Source organism: Ascaphus truei, chromosome 2, assembly GCF_040206685.1.
Source record: "Ascaphus truei isolate aAscTru1 chromosome 2, aAscTru1.hap1, whole genome shotgun sequence".
NCBI lineage: Eukaryota > Metazoa > Chordata > Amphibia > Anura > Ascaphidae > Ascaphus > Ascaphus truei.
This window is the reverse complement of record NC_134484.1, coordinates 418,219,470-418,238,548: the sequence shown is the minus strand read 5'-3', so window position 1 is coordinate 418,238,548 and position 19,079 is coordinate 418,219,470. Positions and strand designations below refer to the sequence as shown.

At 39.2% G+C, this 19,079-nt stretch overlaps 1 protein-coding gene across 1 annotated transcript in view; it reads left to right on the top strand.

Moving 5' to 3' along the window:
* C2H10orf67 (chromosome 2 C10orf67 homolog) overlaps nt 1–19,079 on the top strand; it is a 167,127-nt gene that overhangs the window by 46,574 nt on the left and 101,474 nt on the right. Inside the window, 3 exon segments of the mRNA XM_075587570.1 lie at nt 1,289–1,347; nt 5,961–6,026; nt 13,838–13,903. Coding sequence (XP_075443685.1) covers nt 1,289–1,347; nt 5,961–6,026; nt 13,838–13,903 — 191 coding nt within the window.

Below are 19,079 nucleotides of genomic sequence, written 5' to 3'. Positions count from 1 at the left end.
GTTTAGTCTCTTGGAAGCCTGTATTTTATTATATTGTGGTACTGTATGTTAATTGTAGTCAGAGTGAAACCTGTTTTAATAAATTCTACAATGTCAACTTGACTAGCCCTTCTGGCATTAAAGGGGTGAACATAAGATCCTGCTGAGTTGTAATCCATGTTAAATCAATTTTAATCACATCTACAAGATAATTTACTCAGTCAAAGTTACCAATCCTTGTGGCCTTTAAGGAGTAAACCTGAGATCCTGCTGATTTTTCAAAAGAGATTAGTAGTGGTTAAATAAACTCACAAATGAGTGAATAATGAAGAGATCACATAGTGATCTTTAAGTGACCCGCATTGAATATCGTTTGGAGGAGATACGTCTTATTTATGGTGTCTGATTTTGCCCAGGCTGCTTGTCAACTTTGTATGTCTAATTTCTCTGATGCTCTTGATTGTGATTTCTACATTTTGCAATTTTCTCAATTAATTGCACTAAATCACAAAAGCATATACTTTATTTATTTAACCCTTTCCGGGCCTTTCCACGTATTTCAGTGGTCCATAGGACAATAAGAAATTACACATATTCGGTGTAGGTACCTGCTTACTGGTTGTGCCGTGACGTGGCTGAAGGCTTATAATGCTTTGGCCAAAGGGTTTAACTAAATGACCCTTACTTATGAGATCACTAGTATATTTTAGCCCAAATTGGTAGGAGCGCAGGAATTGTTCTTTTTGTTTTTAATACCCACAGTAAGTCAACATCAGCAGTTCTGAAGTAATAGGACTTGTCACACAAAAAACCCAACCCAAAACAACACGAACCTTCTGCATTCAAAAAGATTTAAGAGTGGTTGTAGGTTTTTTTTAATATTAATCCAGTAAATGTGACATGGACCATATTCCACGGCATGTTTGTCAGTCATCTGATTTAATGGTGGTTCTTATCTTTTCATGCCATGTTCTTTCAGTTATAAAGAACCACCTGCTAAAGCACTTTGTATTTGCTGTGACTAACAGCAAGGATGTCCAGTATTGGTATTGATCAAAAGCAGTGGGCACTCTCAGCCACACTTGGCTCTTGAACTTACTTCTTAATTTCTATCTGGCCAGCCGGTTGAACAGCGGGGAGAGGGCCCTGAATGTCAAGGGCAATTGTGAGGGTCACAGTAATGCCAGGGCTTTTGGCCACTATGCAATGGATGGGGCTTACAGAGTGACCTGCAACACACAATATAAATGCATTGTCACAGGAATGTGATTTCACGCTCTGCCTTCACCCCTCCCCCCCTTTGTTTCAGATCGGGATGTGGGTGCCATGAAACAGAAAATGGAAATGGACCAGAAGACCATTGAGAAGGTGTGACTTTTGACATTAAGTGATGGCTTTTTTAAGTATGTTAATAGCCAGCCTGTAGCATTATCTGAATCTTCAACAAAACTTGCCCCCAAAAAAAAGAAGCAGGGAACAAAACAGTTTTGTATGTTCAGATTGATGGCTTATTTAAAAGAGATCAAAAGATGACAAGCAGCCTATGAAAGTGAGATGTGCTCTTGGTAACTGACTGAAGCTGTGTTTCTGAGCAAAGAAAGTAAAGTTACAACCATTATGTGAGGAAGTAAAGCAAGAACATAGAGCTCCTGCTAATCCTGACAAGCATTCTATTCCTGGTAAATGCATAAATGGCTATACAATTTGGCGATTAAATCTTACTGGATTATCTGATACTGTGTAATTATGTATTTCTTCTGTTTGTAATGTACCTAGTCAATGCCATGTACATGAGATGCATTCCAGAGAAGTACATTCATTATTCCCCATGCTTTTGTGTATATTATTTGACTGATAATATATAGTGGCAGCCATGCCTAGGGCCAAAGTGAACTAATAACAGTGATAGATTTACAGTAGTTGGTTAAATCTAGGTGATTGACACCTTTTGAAAAATTCAACAAGTTTATATACAGGCATACCCCGCATTAACGTACGCAATGGGACCGGAGCATGTATGTAAAGCGAAAATGTACTTAAAGTGAAGCACTACCTTTTCCCACTTATCGATGCATGTACTGTACTGCAATCGTTATATACGTGCATAACTGATGTAAATAACGCATTTGTAACAGGCTCTAGTCTCCCCGCTTGCGCACAGCTTTGGTACAGGTAGGGAGCCGGTATTGCTGTTCAGGACGTGATGACAGGCGCATGCGTGAGCTGCCGTTTGCCTATTGGGCGATATGTACTTACTCGCGAGTATACTTAAAGTGAGTGTACTTAAAGCGGGGTATGCCTGTATTTAAAAAAATAAACATGAAATGCCATATTTAGTAAACAGTGCTAAACCATAAGACATCGTATAAGACACCAAGAGAACATACAACACTGTTTTGTTTTTAAGTGAATGGGCCGTAAGGTGTATTGTGGCATAACCGCTCTTAGTGAATATGCCTCTTAATTCCCAGGTAATTATTGGTCTGAGACTTGGCAGCCATTTTGTTTCCTCTATGGGAGATTTGAACTCTAACTTTACTGGGTACCTTGGTGGACCTGGAGCTGATGGTGTTTGATGTGTGAGCCCGGTTCCCTCCCTGTACAAAAATAGGGAGATAATTAAAAGAAAAAAAGAAAAACGTGGAGGACGAACTGCTCCTTTAAGAGTTAATCTTGTTAAAGGACCCAATTACAGTTGTAAGCCGGTAAAAATATTGCAGGCTAAGGGAACCTGTTCGTATAAAGGAAAATTAATTACTTAAAACCAAGACAGTGTTTCTGTTTGCTCGGGTGAATTAGGTTGAATCAGTTACAAAAATAGAAAGTCCAATCAATTCAAGCAACCTTGGTTATTGCACATAGCCCACTTAAATGGATCCAACTTTAAGGGGCCTATTCACTAAACCTTGAAAAAATCAGTGCATTGCCAAGCGACTTTACATTGTTTTACCGCACTATAAAACATGTACAGGCATACCCCGGTTTAAGGACACTCACTTTAAGTACACTCGCGAGTAAGTACAGCTCGCTCAATAGGCAAACGGCAGTTCACGCATGCGCCTGTCAGCACTTCCTGAACAGCAATACCAGCTCCCTGCCTGTACCGAAGCTGTGCGCAAGCAGGGAGACTATAGAGCCTGTTACAAATGCGTTATTTACACCAGTTTATTTATTTATAAAATATTTTACCAGGAAGTAATACATTGAGAGTTACCTCTCGTTTTCAAGTATGTCCTGGGCACAGATTAAAACAAATAATACATGGTTACAAATACAGTTACATAAATGAACAGGGTATACATTATATACAAGACATTGCGTGCACAGTTAAAGAAAATATATATTATGAGCGTATGAAACAGTTACAGACCAGATTAAAATGTGAGACAGCCTTAGATTTGAAAGAACTTAAGCTGGTGGTGGATATGAGAGTCTCTGGTAGGTTGTTCCAGTTTTGGGGTGCACGGAAGGAGAAGGAGGAACGTCCGGATACTTTGTTGAGCCTTGGGACCATGAACAGTCTTTTGGAGTCTGATCTCAGGTGATAGGTGCTGCATGTGGTAGGGGTGAGGAGCTTGTTCAGGTAGCTGGGTAGCTTGCCCAGAAAGTATTTGAGGGTGAGACAGGAAAGGTGAACTTTGCGCCTAGACTCTAGTGATGACCAATCTAGTTCTTTGAGCATTTCGCAGTGATGTGTGTTGTAGTTGCATTGGAGAACAAAACGACAAATTGAATTGTAGAGGGTGTCAAGTTTGCTAAGGTGGGTTTGAGGAGCCGAGCCATATACTATGTCTCCATAGTCAATAATTGGCATTAGCATCTGCTGTGCAATACGCTTTCTGACCAGGAGACTTAGGGAGGATTTGTTCCTGTAAAGTACCCCTAGTTTGGCATAGGTCTTGGTTGTCAGGGTATCAATGTGCATCCCGAATGTTAAGTGGGAGTCAAACCATAAGCCCAGGTATTTAAAACTAGTGACAGGTGTTAGGGTGGTGTTAGTGGTGGTTCTAATCAGGAGTTAAGCACGTATATGACAATTGCCGTACAGTACATGCATCGATAAGTGGGAAAAAGGTAGTGCTTCACTTTAAGTACATTTTTGCTTTACATACATGCTCCGGTCCCATTACATACGTTAATGCGGGGTATGCCTGTATGTCAAAACGGTATTCACTAAGAAAAAACACCATTTTTGCCAGGTGCGGTCAAAAAATGCAAGATCGCACGACTTGTTTTGTTTTCTTTCTTAGTGTTATCGCACTGAATCTTTGTTTAAACTAAAGCCGTGAAGAACTGCACGGAGACGCTGCGTCTCCATGCACAGCTCTTACAGGCAATCGTGCAGTTTAAATATTAATTTTAATAATAGTGTATGGGAGCAGGGGGTCTCCTGACCTGAACCGCATTGATTTCAACCTCGGGGAACCCCTGCTTCCCGAGATACAGGCCCCGTTATGTGGTGCCGGTATCTGGAGTTGTGGGGACCCCTATAGATGCGGGAACTCCGGGGGGTGCCCCCCGGACTCCGATACCAATCCTGTGCAGTAAAACTAAAAGAAACGGCTGGTGCCAAAATATTGCACGTTTTTATAGTACACTATGCTTATCACTACTTAGTGAATAGCAGTTTCTGGCCAAAAATGCGATTTATGGCATTTTTTGGCTTATCGTATGGCTTGTTTTAGCCAAAGTGTTATAGTACTATTAAAAGCCATTTTTGTTCGATATTGCTCTTTATCGGAGCTTTGTGAATAGCAACACAGTCAATATCGGCCCTATAAGGGCATTTATAGTACTATAAGACACTTATCGAAGTTTAGTGAATAAGCCCCTAAGTATTACACTTGTCTATTTTAGAACTACATTATCTTATTCATTCTTGCTTCTCACAATACTGATACTCCAGGCCGGGGGACCAGCAATGTTGTGAAATCTCACCTCCTTTTGGCCAGATATCAATGGTAGACTTCCTTAATATTTTGTTGGGTGGTTAACTGAACACTTGCTTTAAAGATGCAGTTATTCTTGGAAGCAAAGCAATCCGGTATTTATGTAATTAAATCTAAGTGACTGATAACTTTGCAATAAAAATCAGACAGTTAAATGTTTTCCAAATTATGTTCTAAACTTCGTATGTAAGCTTAATCAGCGGACACATGGGAGCGGTTCGTTTTGTGTGATATCACTAAGTGTTTGCACAGGTAAATCAGCTCTCGCTCTCTCGCTCTCTCGCTCGCTCGCTCGCTCGCTCGCTCGCTCTCTCTTTCTCTCAAAGGCAAAAAAATATAACCCAGTGAAACATCATCCAATAATGTCTATTAAAGTAAAAATGTTATTCCTTCCTGACCGCAGCAATGGCAGAGTTTTAAAGCCCTATATTTTATATTCGTTTTGGTAATAAAGTATTTTAAAGAATTCAATTATCAAACTTGGTGTTAGAGTGCTTGCCACTAGGTTTTCTGTTCTTGTGTGTATATATACCCCAGCAATGGCATATCAGATTTTTCCCTGGATCAACATCTTTCCCATGTTTACTTATTTGGTATGATCCCTGTATACCTTTCAATTCTAAAGAGATGTCTTAAAGAAACCAAAATAGCCCAATGTTAAGTATGGTTACCCTTGCTTAACAAAGACAGCGACATTAGTTTTTTTATTTTTACCAAGTAACATGGATGGCAACTTTTTTAAAGGGACTGTTCCAGGGACAGTTGTAGAGAACAAATGAGTACGAAACATAAAGGGCTACATTTGCCAGGAGACACCTTACAGCACATTAACTTCAATGGGCCGTACAAAGTCCTGAAGGTGTCTTCTGGCTTAGCACCTCTTAGTAAATATGAGACAAATATACCATCCCATTTGTCCCTGTGTATCTAGGCTTCCCGAATTATACTATTCAATGCTGTATGCACATGCAATTTGTTTTTTAATTGGATGTCATCTCTGTGCAAGTTACATTAGCTTTATATGTGTTCTAGATGTCTTCAGTTCAAGAAACATTGAAAATTGAACTTGAGAAGGAGAAATCTATAGCAACGACATTGGTAAGATGCCACTAAGAAAATACTGTTTTATTTGTATTTGTTATTCTTCAAGATTGTCGGGAAAATAGCTGTATATCAGCCACTCACATGACTTGTATGATGTTTGCTGGATATCTACTTCCAGGATTATGTGTCCCCATAGGTGACCTGTTTATATAGTTTTATATATTGTATATAGCGGCGTCTTAGCCATAGGGATCTCAGGAGGTGGCGGATCATACGCAGCAGTGTCCGATCGCAGGTCCATAAACCGGAGGTGGTGGGTGAGCCAGAAGATAACAGCTATCTCCACTCGGTCACATTATTGTGATACATGCATGATTTAATTGTTTTTATTGTAAGTGTTCATTTTTTAAATCCCATAAAATCACACATTTTTTAAGATTGGTCTGCACTATGGATATCTTTTCTCTTTTACATACACCGCTGCTTTGCTGAGAGGGGAGGTCTCCATTGTTCAATTGGATGAGAAGTCCTTCCTGCTAAGACCACTGTGTCACACTGCCCATTTTTGACTTAGATCTTGTAAGTAGGCCAAACATACGAGCCAAGACTAAAAACTTAATTAAATCACGAGCTATTAAATTGTCTGCACTTAGATTGTATTTTGTTTTATCTCCCTTATATGCTCCCCCTGGATTACAAACGCATAATACATCTGTCACATAAGAAAGCATGCGTTCTGCTTCTTTCATGTCTGAATGTGCTCACAAGTGACATTTCATTTGCTGTATGTTATATGGTGGAGGGTTTTTGTCACTTATTTACCCACCATAACTTCTGTAAGGTGTGGTTGAAACTTATCCCAGCTTCAAATTGCAAAGCCAGTATAACCAGCCTCACATTGATGAGACCCAACAGGTCAAAACAACTGTCTGTGAGTTTGTTCAATGGCTATGCACTTATTTAACCCAAGCTGTGCTGGAAAGCTGTGTAATTCCACAGACCCCTTATAGGGGTCCATATCTAAATGGATTTGAAGCAAAAGGTGACACGGTAGTAACTAACTTTCACAGTAGTAAACATTAGTATTAATGCTTTTGTTACAGTAAACTGGTGGCGTTGTTTATCAGAAAAAAAAACACAGCTTGCGTTCAACATTCAACGTGCTGTAAAAGAATATGACCCTGTTAAGCAGAGAAATGGTTGCTCATAGAAAATCAATACGTCTTTAGATATGTAAAGATTCACTTTCTTGCCGCCTGTCAAACTCTGTGCCAAGTCACGGCGACTTTACTTATTTTGTTTTGTTAGACTCCGCATCATGTATTGTTGGGCTCCCTGTTATAGAAATTCATGAAAAACGATACTTCAGGATTACAATAGGAGCTTTCTGTGAAGCCAACTGGTGAGGGCATAGAACTAGGCATAAATGGCTTCATGGAATCATATTGAGCTTAATAAAGAGGAAGCTCTTGGCATGTTCAGCTGCTTCGAAATCTAAAATTCTTAGAGATTTAACCTCTTGTTGCCAGAGGAACAAACAATGTATTGCAGGCACTAACATTGCACAGTAAGTTAGATCTTGTAGGCGTATATTTTGGTAGATAGGTTGTAGTTGTCCTTGTTGGAACCTTAATCAACTTAAATAGAACATTTAATGTTAGCAGCACTGTGCTGCTATTTTATCTACGATACATTGCTATTTGACTTTAACTGCAGTTATATCATGGTATTTAGGCTCTGTTCTTTCTGAGGAAAAATAAATACTTTTATGCAATCAGTGTTTATCTACATTTATTTTATATGTAATATTTTAAAAAGTTCATAAGCTTTTACATCTACTAAAATTATATTAAAGCAACAGTCCAAGCTGCCGGTCCCCCCGCCCCTTTAATATGTGCATCAATACAATCCACACAATGATAAATAATTAGCTAAGTTGCAGATAGATCCATTCTCCTGTGATCAATCGGCAAAGATTTTGAGGGTTCACTAAATGGCTGTCAGTGCAGCAGAAGAGGAGCAATGATGCAAAGTTCTGTGGGGAAGATCATGTGACCAGCCAGTCACTAGATACAATTGGTGCACTGCTAGAGAGAAGGCAGGGCTCCAAAAGGGGTGTGCCAGAGCCTATTTCAGAAGAGGAAGGGGATGTGACTTTGTAAATGGTTACTATAGAAACAAAAATGGGTGTTAAATTATAATACACTAAAAATATAATTTCAGAGTTGTTTGTGTATTTTCTCATAGTACAGAGGTGATTTTTTTTTTAAAACACACTTAGGATATTGCTTGGTCTGCAGCTTTAAAGTTTCAGTGCAGGAAAATTACACAAATTAACTTGAGGTAGTCACTTTTTGGAATATAAAAAATAAATCATGAATGTTGTGTGAGGGACGGCTAAAAGTGGAGAAAATACAGATTGAAACGTCTGAGTTCAAACCGCAATACACAACAGTTCCAATATTTCTTGAGTCTGATTTGAAAACGATACAGGATAACTTATCTCATTGAATCCCTAAATAAGACCACCCTTAAAATTCCCAGTACAATTAGACAAATGAACATTGAATAAGGCAGCAGTGTCACTTTTTTGGTCTTGACAAACAATTCACACCTTTTATAGAAACATAGCACGCTTTAAGGCGGATCTACAACGTTCCGTTATAGGTAAGGGACGTTGGCTTCCCTGAGTTGAACAAAGATCCATAAAGCAAAAACAGCTTCTGTTAGGGCCCTCATTTACATACGACTAACACGACATCAGCCAGCTAACATCGGGATAAAACACCTAAAATTGCTTCCAGTAACGCAGGCTCTTTTTAGCCATATGCCAAGAAAGATGCCCACTATATATTGCAATGCAATATATCTGGCATCTGCCTTCCCAATAAAAAGTTATTAATTAACCCCTTGGAAGCCTTAGTAGCCATGGGGGCATGCATGCCTTCATGGTCACTAAAGCAGCGAAGGGGTTAATCGAAATACCATAACTTCCTTCCGACCCATTATATGGCATAGCGGTACAATGTCACACGTCCATAATGGAGCTCTGTGGATCTGCCCCTAAGTAGAATAGCAATTGTGGAGCAAAATTGACGGAAAGAATGGCATTGCTAAGCAAATATGAAGCCAAGGTGGCCCACGGCAAAACCTTGGACAACGCCAAAACATTTACTACAACCTGGCATCAGTTGCTGGCAGCACCTAACACCAGGTATAACCATGATCTAAACAAACATAGCGTTAAGGCAACTGATGACCTGATGTGGATATGTGTTTAGGTTTTTCACTCCTCTTTTGTACGTCATTAACACTAATGGCCGTTAAAGTTAACACCAGGCCGTCTTAGTATCGTTAATGAGCTTTTAAAATCCCAGCTAGAACATCTTGCTAAGTCACTAACGAAGCTCTGTGAATCTGCCTCTAAGTACTAAGGCAATTGTGGAGCAACATTGACGCAATGGATGGGATTTTCATATTGCGCCTCAAAGCGTCAATGTATCATGCTCTTTTTATGCAGCCATTTGTCTACCACCATTACAGCCAATTGTGTCTTATATACATCATAGCTTGTCAAATAATACATTTGACCAAAATTGTATTGTAAATTCCTCATTTGGATCTCATTCAAATTGAGCAAAGTTTTGGAGATGCAGTGTTCTAGGTCACTAAATCACAAATAAGTTCAGCTGTGCAAGGGAGGTAGTTCATGGGATCCATACACAAAGTACACAATATTTGGGGTTCGTTTATTTTCCTTCAATACAAGGCCACAGTAAAATGCTGTCAACTAACTTGTACCTCATACAAGTTTTGAGAAGTTGTGTGCACCTTTTTCTTTAATTTCTGTGATGAACTTTTCAGAACTAGTCCAAGCCACAATTGACATGTCATAACTGTGCTACATAGAAGTAAACAAATAGAAAGTGAATCCGGCTCACCTTTCTGTTTGTCTACAGGGCATTATCGATGGCGTTGGTGTATTTGGCTTTTTTCAAAATGGCTCCTGCCTGTTGATCTCTCAAAATAAAGATGGTCCGGGATGAGCAGTTCCCAATGTTTGGCAAAAGGTTTTTTCCTGATGCTGGTGCACATTAAATACTATTCCACTTTCTACATTCTCGCTTACTTGGGTCTAAAAATGACTATTTTCATCAAATTTTTGTTCAAAATTTAGAAGCATCTAAAAAATGTGACATTATTATTATTATTGTTTATTTGTGAAGCGCCAACAGAGTTATGTATATTACAAAACCTGAGAAATTAAGAATATCTCTCAAGCATGTAATTATTTTTTGTGTTTACCGTCGAGGCTGCATTTTATGAAGTTGCAACTTGCCTTAGAAGTGGGTTAGTGGCAATGTCAAACTAAGCGTCGGAAGCACATTCATTTTGATCACAAGAAGAGTCTATACATTTATCATTTTTAAATTCAAAGACACCTTTACAAAACATATGCAGTATTTGCTGTTTAGTTACGAATGTATTTAATACTGTATTCCGTTTTCAGCTCTTGTTTCTTTACATTCAAAATTGTGATGTGTAGATGTCACAATGTTATCACAGCTTAGTATAAGAGGCTACTGGTGCTTTACATGGTTTGACCAGCCACATCTTATGTCCAGCAGAGCTTTTTAGGCAAAACCCAGGAAATCCCACAGGCTTCTATTGTAGTGTTATGCATACATTGTAATCATTGAAGGCTTATTTTCAGCCTCATAGATCAAAGCACCAACCTTTAGCTGTTACGTGGATGCTGGGTTCGATAGACACAGTTATAATTGCATAGTAAAGTGAAAACGGAGCATCAACCAAGCACTCAATACAAATCAATACAAATCAATGAGTGTATCAATAGTGTAGTGTTATTGCGTGCAAAATAAATTAAAACATTTGTGAATAATCACTGTGGTAAATATGTGATATCAACTAGTGAAAGAACTGTGATATAAAATGGGGTGGTTGCTGCTCAAATCCGTATGAACTGTCCTTTTAGTTCCTAGGATGATGTGTTGAAGAGATAGCACTCCTATGTCTTACCCCCTCATTAAACAGATATAATAAATGTAACAAAATCAGCCATTTGAAATAAAAAGAATACTTAAATTGGAACAAAGTTTCTACGTGATCTTGTAGCTTTTCGGCTCTCTACAGCTTCACTTGAGTCAGCTCTATCACAGATATTATCTGCGTGGAAAGTCTTTTCTCCAAACAGATGGGGAAAAGAGAAAAAGACCAATGGTGCAGATTGTTTTCCAATGGTTTGTAAAAGTTGATAGAAACAATGGTGTGCATACTCACACTTTCCAAAGTCTTTACAGCATCTTTTGGTAACTACTATATACCATGCAAGATCCTGTAGCAAAAGGCAGATGATTCTTCCGCTCAGCTTAGAGAGACGCCGTCAGCAGAGCGCCCATGCTGTAATTCTCTCTCGCGATACTGTAGCCGGAGTCTGTTCTCCTTTCTCCTCCAACAGTTGCTGAACTGCAGCTTCATAGTTGGAGAGAGAGTTGATTCTATCTCGGACGGTGAAGCCGCAGCTCAGCAAATTTGTATATCGTTATCATATCCTCTCTTACAAGCACCTTTTCTAATGTAAACAAATCTCATTTACCATGCCTCTCCTCAGAAATCAGATGTTCAATACCCTGTATTACATTGGTGGCTCAGCTCTGCACTTCTTCTAGTTCCATAATGTCTTTTTGGGGTAGTGGTGCCCAAAACTGTACTCCATATTCAAGATGTGGTCTTACTACTGCTTTATATAGTGACATAATGATGTTTACATACCTTCCAGCCATACCACCTTTAATGCAAGATAAATCTTATTTGCCTTTGCAGCTACTACCTGACATTGGGCACTATTGCTAAGCCTGCTATCTACAAGCACTCCTAAATCCTTCTCCATCAATGATTTACCTCATTGTGCCCCATCTAATTTATAAGTGCAATAAACAAAGAAGCCCCAATGCACGTCCTATTTGACAAATTATTTAGTATATTACAGTGTTTTTTCTATATTTTTTTTCTTCATAAATATGGGTTGTTTATTTCAACCCTTTGGCCAAAACATTTCAAGCCTGCAATCACTTCACGGCAAACCCATCTCAGCAGGTCCTCCCAAACAATTTACAAGTAAACATACACAAACAAATATATAAATATATAATAGCGTGGGTCGGGGCTTTGAGCTTGCTAAAACTGTGCATATTTCATTGTAAATTGTTTGGGAGGTTTGTGGCCCCTCCTCCTTAGCTTAAGCTCACCATTCCCATCCCTACCCTATCAACCGGTCCAAGCACACACGAATGGTGGTCTATAGAGAGATTTCTCACCCTAGGAGAGATGTGGTGATGACCTATGCTTTATCAAGAAGCTTGGAAGTATATATTTTTGTTGCAATATTTTAAATATCTTTTTCTCGCAATATATTCACTAGGGCACTCCTGTTTTTTTTTACCAAGGACTGAAAAACCTCTAAAATCCTAGTACTTTATTGACCAGTCTAGAAGGGGGTAGATATGTGTATCACATTTTACTGGGAATGTGGCAAGGTTTTGTATTATACTAAGCCAGGCATGGCCAACTCCAGTCCTCAAGCACCACCAACAGGTCAGGTTTTAAGGATACACCTGCTACAGCACAGGTGAGTCACTCATTGACTGAGCCACTGATTGAGCCACCTGTACTGAAGCAGGGATATCCTTAAAACCTAACCTGTTGGTGGCCTGTGGGTACTCGAGTTGGCCACCCCTGATTTATGAAATGGTGAAGTTCGGGGAGCGCATCATATAGAAAATATAAAAAGAAATGCATACATAGTGTGACAAAGTCCATGGGGTATGAGATGGTATCAGTATCAAGTGAACAATGCCACTACTCACATGGAAATGTGTGCACGAGGTGCCTTGAAAGGTATCTTTGGGGATATCCCTCAAATCACTTCTGTCTTCCCTGGATCTTGCAATCAAGTGGTTCATGAAAGGCAGGTTTGTAATCCTCCCCACGAGTGTGGCAATATTGTCCCACAGAGAGAAATATTGCACAGAGAGATGGATATGTATAAAAAATAAGTTTATATAACACAAATAAAAAGCAATCATGCACTCACATGTAGTGCTGTAAAACACCGACAGATGTGTGGTGGCTCAGCATTCCTCTGATAGCTGCAGTGCAGGGGAAACCCCACTTCCGCATCCGGCTAGCAGGTTGCAACAACGGCTGATCGCGAGCGCATAGACCACCTATGGTGGCTGTCAGGATTCCAAAATAACCACATTCGTGGTCAGCAACGCATTTCACATACAATGCTTCCTCAGGTCCCGTGATCACTGGTTCCCAGGAATTGGAGGATAAGAGTAGGAGTTGAAAGATAAGCTGTATAGATCAGGGCTGGCAGGGCAGTGTAGCATTGAAGATCAAGCAGCAGATTAGAAATGGTCTATAGATGTGTACAAAGTGTCAGAGCATTTAGAAAATCAAGTTCTCACAATTGCAGCGTTGTTGTTGAAGTACAGAGTCTAGTTCTTCTTCTATTCTTCATCTCCAATTCTAACTCCAATTTTAACTCCACAGACACTTCATATGTGACACTTAAGATGTTACACCACCATGTTTATAAAACGAATCAGTGCATTTTATTATTAAATGTTTCATAATTGTACCCCAGTTACCCCCATATTTTTACACATGCTTTGATTCCTGACCCCACTTTCAATCCTTCATAGAATGCCTTAATCCTCTCATTTAGCCAAGTTCTTCATAATTGTTGACGCACAAACTTTTGACTTAAGTAATGACTTGCTCCATTACTTTCATGGTTACTTGCAGTATTGATCATATGTTTAATTCTATATTTACAGCTTGAGAAACAAAAAGCAAAATTGGGAAAAGTTATGGAAACCAAGCTAAAGGAAAACGTAAAAGAGGTAAGTCCCTGTTGTCAGATATACACATTAACAGAAAGTCTTGGAAGTAGCACAAACAACAATGCATCATTTCTTTTATCTTACATGGAGTGTGGTTCTTTTCTCTTTCACCTTTATTTCTTTAATGCTCTGCAGATTACAAGCATTTTCTCCTCAGCATTTCTTTGCGCCGATGTATCAAGATACACTGCACCTATTTTTGTGTTGTGTATTGTTACATTTTGCATTTCTTTTGCCACATGTAAATCTATATAGTACTTCAATTATGAGATTTTTAGTAGAAATAATTGGGGAGGTTCAAATAGACAAACATTTTATGGGATGTCTTCAAACCGCCATTGCTTCGATGTACAGCTTTCTGGGGCTTGGCACTGATACATGTCTGAGCATTTCACTAGTGCCACACGTGCGCCAGGTTTATTCATATGGACTAAAACATGATCAAATTCCAGAGAGCTCCGGTGATGTCATTGTAGCGACATAGCGACGCTACATGTGCACATGCAAAAGCAATTTGTAGCACTACTGCAGAGGAGAAACGTCCAGTTCATCACTTCCTGTTTTGTTTAAGATGCACTGTGATTGGCCTTGCCAATCATGTGATGCAGCCGTCGCTTGTGAAAAACAAAATCTCAAATCTCTTCAAGAGACAGAAGCTTTGCAGTACGTCGCGGCGGTACCGTCACGATTGGTATGTGCGCTTTCATTGCATTTGATTGTTTTGAGGCTGCGCGGAGTAGCTGTGGTATAATCACATCCTTACTGTTGTGTGTTGAGTCCTTGAGGAATCCCTGCTATTATCCTTGTACTCTGAAGCAATTACTTTCTAGAGCCAGAGAAGCTGTGTAGGAAAGAGAAGCTTGATTCACTGTTTATAGTTATGTACTTATTTTTTCTTTCAATTTCCCATCAAAAGTAAAACGATAAAAAATAGAAAACTGTCTTGATTGTCACACAAATGAAGTAGAACTTGCAGATGTATCAAAGAATAAATCCTATTGATTTCAGCCTGATTTTTTACTTTGATGCTTAGAGGGGTCTATTAAGTAAACTCTCCCAGCTGCAAAAATAGGGTAAACCCAGTGCAAAAAAAACACCCATATTCATAAAAGAAAAATTATCCCATCAAAAGCAATGGCAGTTTTTCCTTTGGTTAAATCTGGTGCAATTCTTCTGCATAGACATTTCCCCAGTTTTGCAGCCGGGACACTTTAGTAAAAAAAACCCCATGGTGTTGTTTTTTATGCCCCAGAATTGCAATTGCACCACCATTTGCCTTGATATATATACCCCCGATGTGTCCCAACAGATGCTTTACATGTGTCTTCTTACAATATGTATGCACTGTAATCCATACCTTGACACCTACTACGAGTACTATTTGAAATGAATTTGATGCATTTAAAGGTTGTCTTCCTTTTTTAAACAATTGATAATGCAATGATCTACTTTAAGACAAGCATTTTACTTTGATTTTCTTTAGTAATTTAAAATTCGTTTTTTCAAGGGGACCCTGAAATGACAATGCAAAATATTAAGTGATATTCTGCCCATCGCCTTCAGGAGAAAGGGAAAAGAGGGGGAGGGTATTTTGCCTGTGCAAGGTCCAGATCAACACACAATGATAACAAACAAAAGCAAGAAGCTAAAGGAAAGTAACCCCCACCCAAATTTTTAGTTTAACATGTTTTTAACCCGTTACAAGAAATATTTATAGCGGCTGATTTTTGTAAGGAGAAAGGTGGCAATCACTCAAATTGAAAGCTTTCAACATGTCGCTACCGATGGCTCATTCTTGTCCTAGAAGGGACTCGAGGTTACTACTTCCAAGCACAATTCTTGTGGGGGAGAGGGTGGGAGGGGAAACAGGCAAATGGCTGTATTTTGATGTTTTTGATGGCAGCCTTTTCTACTGCCTCAAAAATATACGCAGATTGATTTTATTTATTTATAAGCTATTTTACCAGGAAGTAATACTGTACATTGAGAGTTACCTCTCTTGTGCCGGAGAATAAAAAAAAACCACATAACAATTACTATTTTTTCTAATGGTGTTTATGTGCGACAACTTTCCATTTTGTACGTTTTGTTTCTAGTAATGCTGCGGCATAAAAGTAATCCTCTTTACTTGGTCAATACAGAAATATAACGACTCCAAAAATAATTGTCGTCCTTTTTTTTTTTTTTTACCAATTTTATAATAGTTGGAATTTTGTAATAATTGGTACAATAACACACAGTACGCCGCTTAGAAAACCGCAAATAACTATATATTTTTTATGAATCACAAAGCTTAGAGGTAACAAAGAAAAATGCCAGGTACATTTTCAGGCATTAAAGGGAGATGCGCAGAAAGAAAGTCGCTATGGAAGAAAATCCTTCTAATATACAGTAGAAGATGTGTTATCAGTATAACGTGTCAGCAACGCCATGCTGAAGATCAGGTGAATACTTGGCACTTCATATTAAACTCCAGGAATGAATCACCCTAATTGTTTAGAACTTGCACTTATTTCAACAGTTGTTTACCCTATCATATTAATCACACTTATTTTAAGAAATCATGGCACTTGGTGGGAACCAGGCACATGTTGCGATAAGCCAAATATGTAGCTGTGCCTCTAACAAATGATAGGGGTGTAAGCAGGTAAATATGTTACCAGTAAATCAGCATTTCCACTGGCCAACTCAAATCCAGTATAATAGCCTTATTTAATCAAGCCATTCATTTAATGATTATGCCACGGTTTCTGGTTCTAAGCACAATATAATAAACACTTTTTGTACCTGGTTTTGCTTAATTCGGCGTATTTGTTTTGTAACGTAGAAAAATATAATTATTTCCCCTCATACATAAAAGGAAATGTCCTATAAATGTTTGTATTTTTTGCAATTCTACATTATTCCGATGTTAAAATGACATTAAAATAAAGCTTTGGTGGGTAAAATAAGAAAGTGACACAAATCCTCCACCGTACATTGTACAGCAAATACAAATACCACTTGTGGGTACAGTCCCATGTTACAAGCTCATAGGGTTCCATGTTAAAACGAAGAAGTAAAGAGTGACGCACTTTGCTCATGTGCATGTCATTACCCAGAATCCCTGGCTGCAGTGGTAGCTTTGTATGCTAAGTGATAATGGGGAAAGACCCATCTAAGACATGCGTATCTACCCATAAGTGGTATTTTTATTTGCTGTACAATGTTAAAGTGGAAACACAATTTTTAATAACATTGCTTCAAGGGAAATGATGCATCATTATTAACTTAATTTACTAATATTATTATTATTATAATGCAAATGCAAATACATCATCAACATTTCATTGTATGTATTATTTGATCTATGTAGCGCCAACAATATATATATGCAGCGTTTCACAAAGTTACAATGCAAGGTCAATAAATTACAACCACTTGGGGATAATTACAACAAGTAAATGACAATATAAGACCAAGGGAGAACCTGCCCCGGAGCTCTTACAATCTAGGTGGTACGTTGGGAGTGTTACAGACACAGCATGTGTAAAAGTGCAGTGAGGTCAAGGACATCTGGAGTTCGTAGTAAAAACATAGAAGATTTAACGAGATGCTTCTTTTAAGAGGTGAATTTTCAGCTGGGCTTTGACTGTGGGGAGGGAAGGTGCTTGACGAATACTGAACGTAAGACCGTCCCATAAGTGTTCTTAGTTAGAAGTTACAAGCAGATTCTTAACTTTGAAAAAGTGCTCATTTATTTACGGACATTGAATAGAAAGGCGGCATTAACTTTAAATATTTTGTACGCTTCGCGTGTTCACTAGAAATAAATATTTGTAAGAGTGATGATATTACCTATGTAAATAACCATGAACTGAAAAATTAACTTTAAGTACATTTTTGAGGCGTCTTGCCAGTGTAACACAAAGGCCCGGGGAATACACCCCTTCCACCAGCACTAGAGACTGGCTGGAAACACTACAGCTTCATGTTTAGTAATGACTTCAGCCACCTCCCAGCTTTGGACTACTGTTAGTCTACTCTCCCATATTTGCCTGCGCTCTCTCTCCTGCATTTTTGCCTCTACCCCTTGCTCCTACACTTTTGCCCTAGACCCTCCTCCTAATTTCCCATTATCTACTGTCGTCTTCCTCATTCTGCAGTCATCAACTCTATCTGCTTATCACATCAGACCCCCATCACCCCAAAAACATGAAACAAAACAAAAACACCGAGCAACTCCCTGTCCTACTTTCTCTTCCTCTATTTACTAATACGCCTACTCTGGCGATGTCCCCTAATCCTAGTCCTGTCCACATACCAATCCTTTCACTTTCCACAACCTACCACAAAGTCTCCTCACCACATCTACTACATCTGCAAAGTCTACTTCCAATCACTCCAACCTCATCCCCCATTTCACCTGTCCCCTTCACTTTTCCTGTGCCCTATGGAATGTACAATCTGTCTACAACAAACTTGCATAGTGTACCTTATTCATTTCCAACTCTCTTAACCTTCTAGCCATTACAGAAACCTGGCTCACCCCCTCACACTGCCTCTCCTGCTGCACTCTCCTATTGTGGTCTCTCCCTTAGCCACACCCCAAGACCAGGGAATAGACAGGGAGGAGTAGATGGCCTACTACTTTCCCCATGCAGCCCATTTCATGTCAAACCCCGCTTTTCCTCCCTCTCCTTCTCATCCTTTGAAGTCCATGCTGTCAGTCTCTTTTCCTCCTTTTCCCTCTGTGTTGCTGTCATCTATTGTCCCCTGGAACTACATCTCAATTTCTTGACAACTTTACCGCCTGGCTTTCTCTCTTCTAACATAATTAATGTCATCTTGGGCGACTAACATACCCACTGACAATCCAAATGCCAATTCAGCTACCCATCTTATCTCTTGAACCTCCTCCTATGGTCTCTTCCAGTGGACCACCTCTCCTATTGACTGCAATGGAAACTCCTTTGACCTGGTTTTCTCCACTTCTGCTCTCTCAAGCTCCTCTAGCACACCCTTCTTCCCTCTCTCTGACCAGCACCTCCTAACTCTGCCCTATGCACCCTCACTAGCCTCACTCTGCCCTATGCACCCTCCACAACACCTACTTCCACATGGATATACAGAAACCTACATGCTTTACACCCCCTCCAATTTACACACACTTTACCTGCAATTCTCCTCATGCACT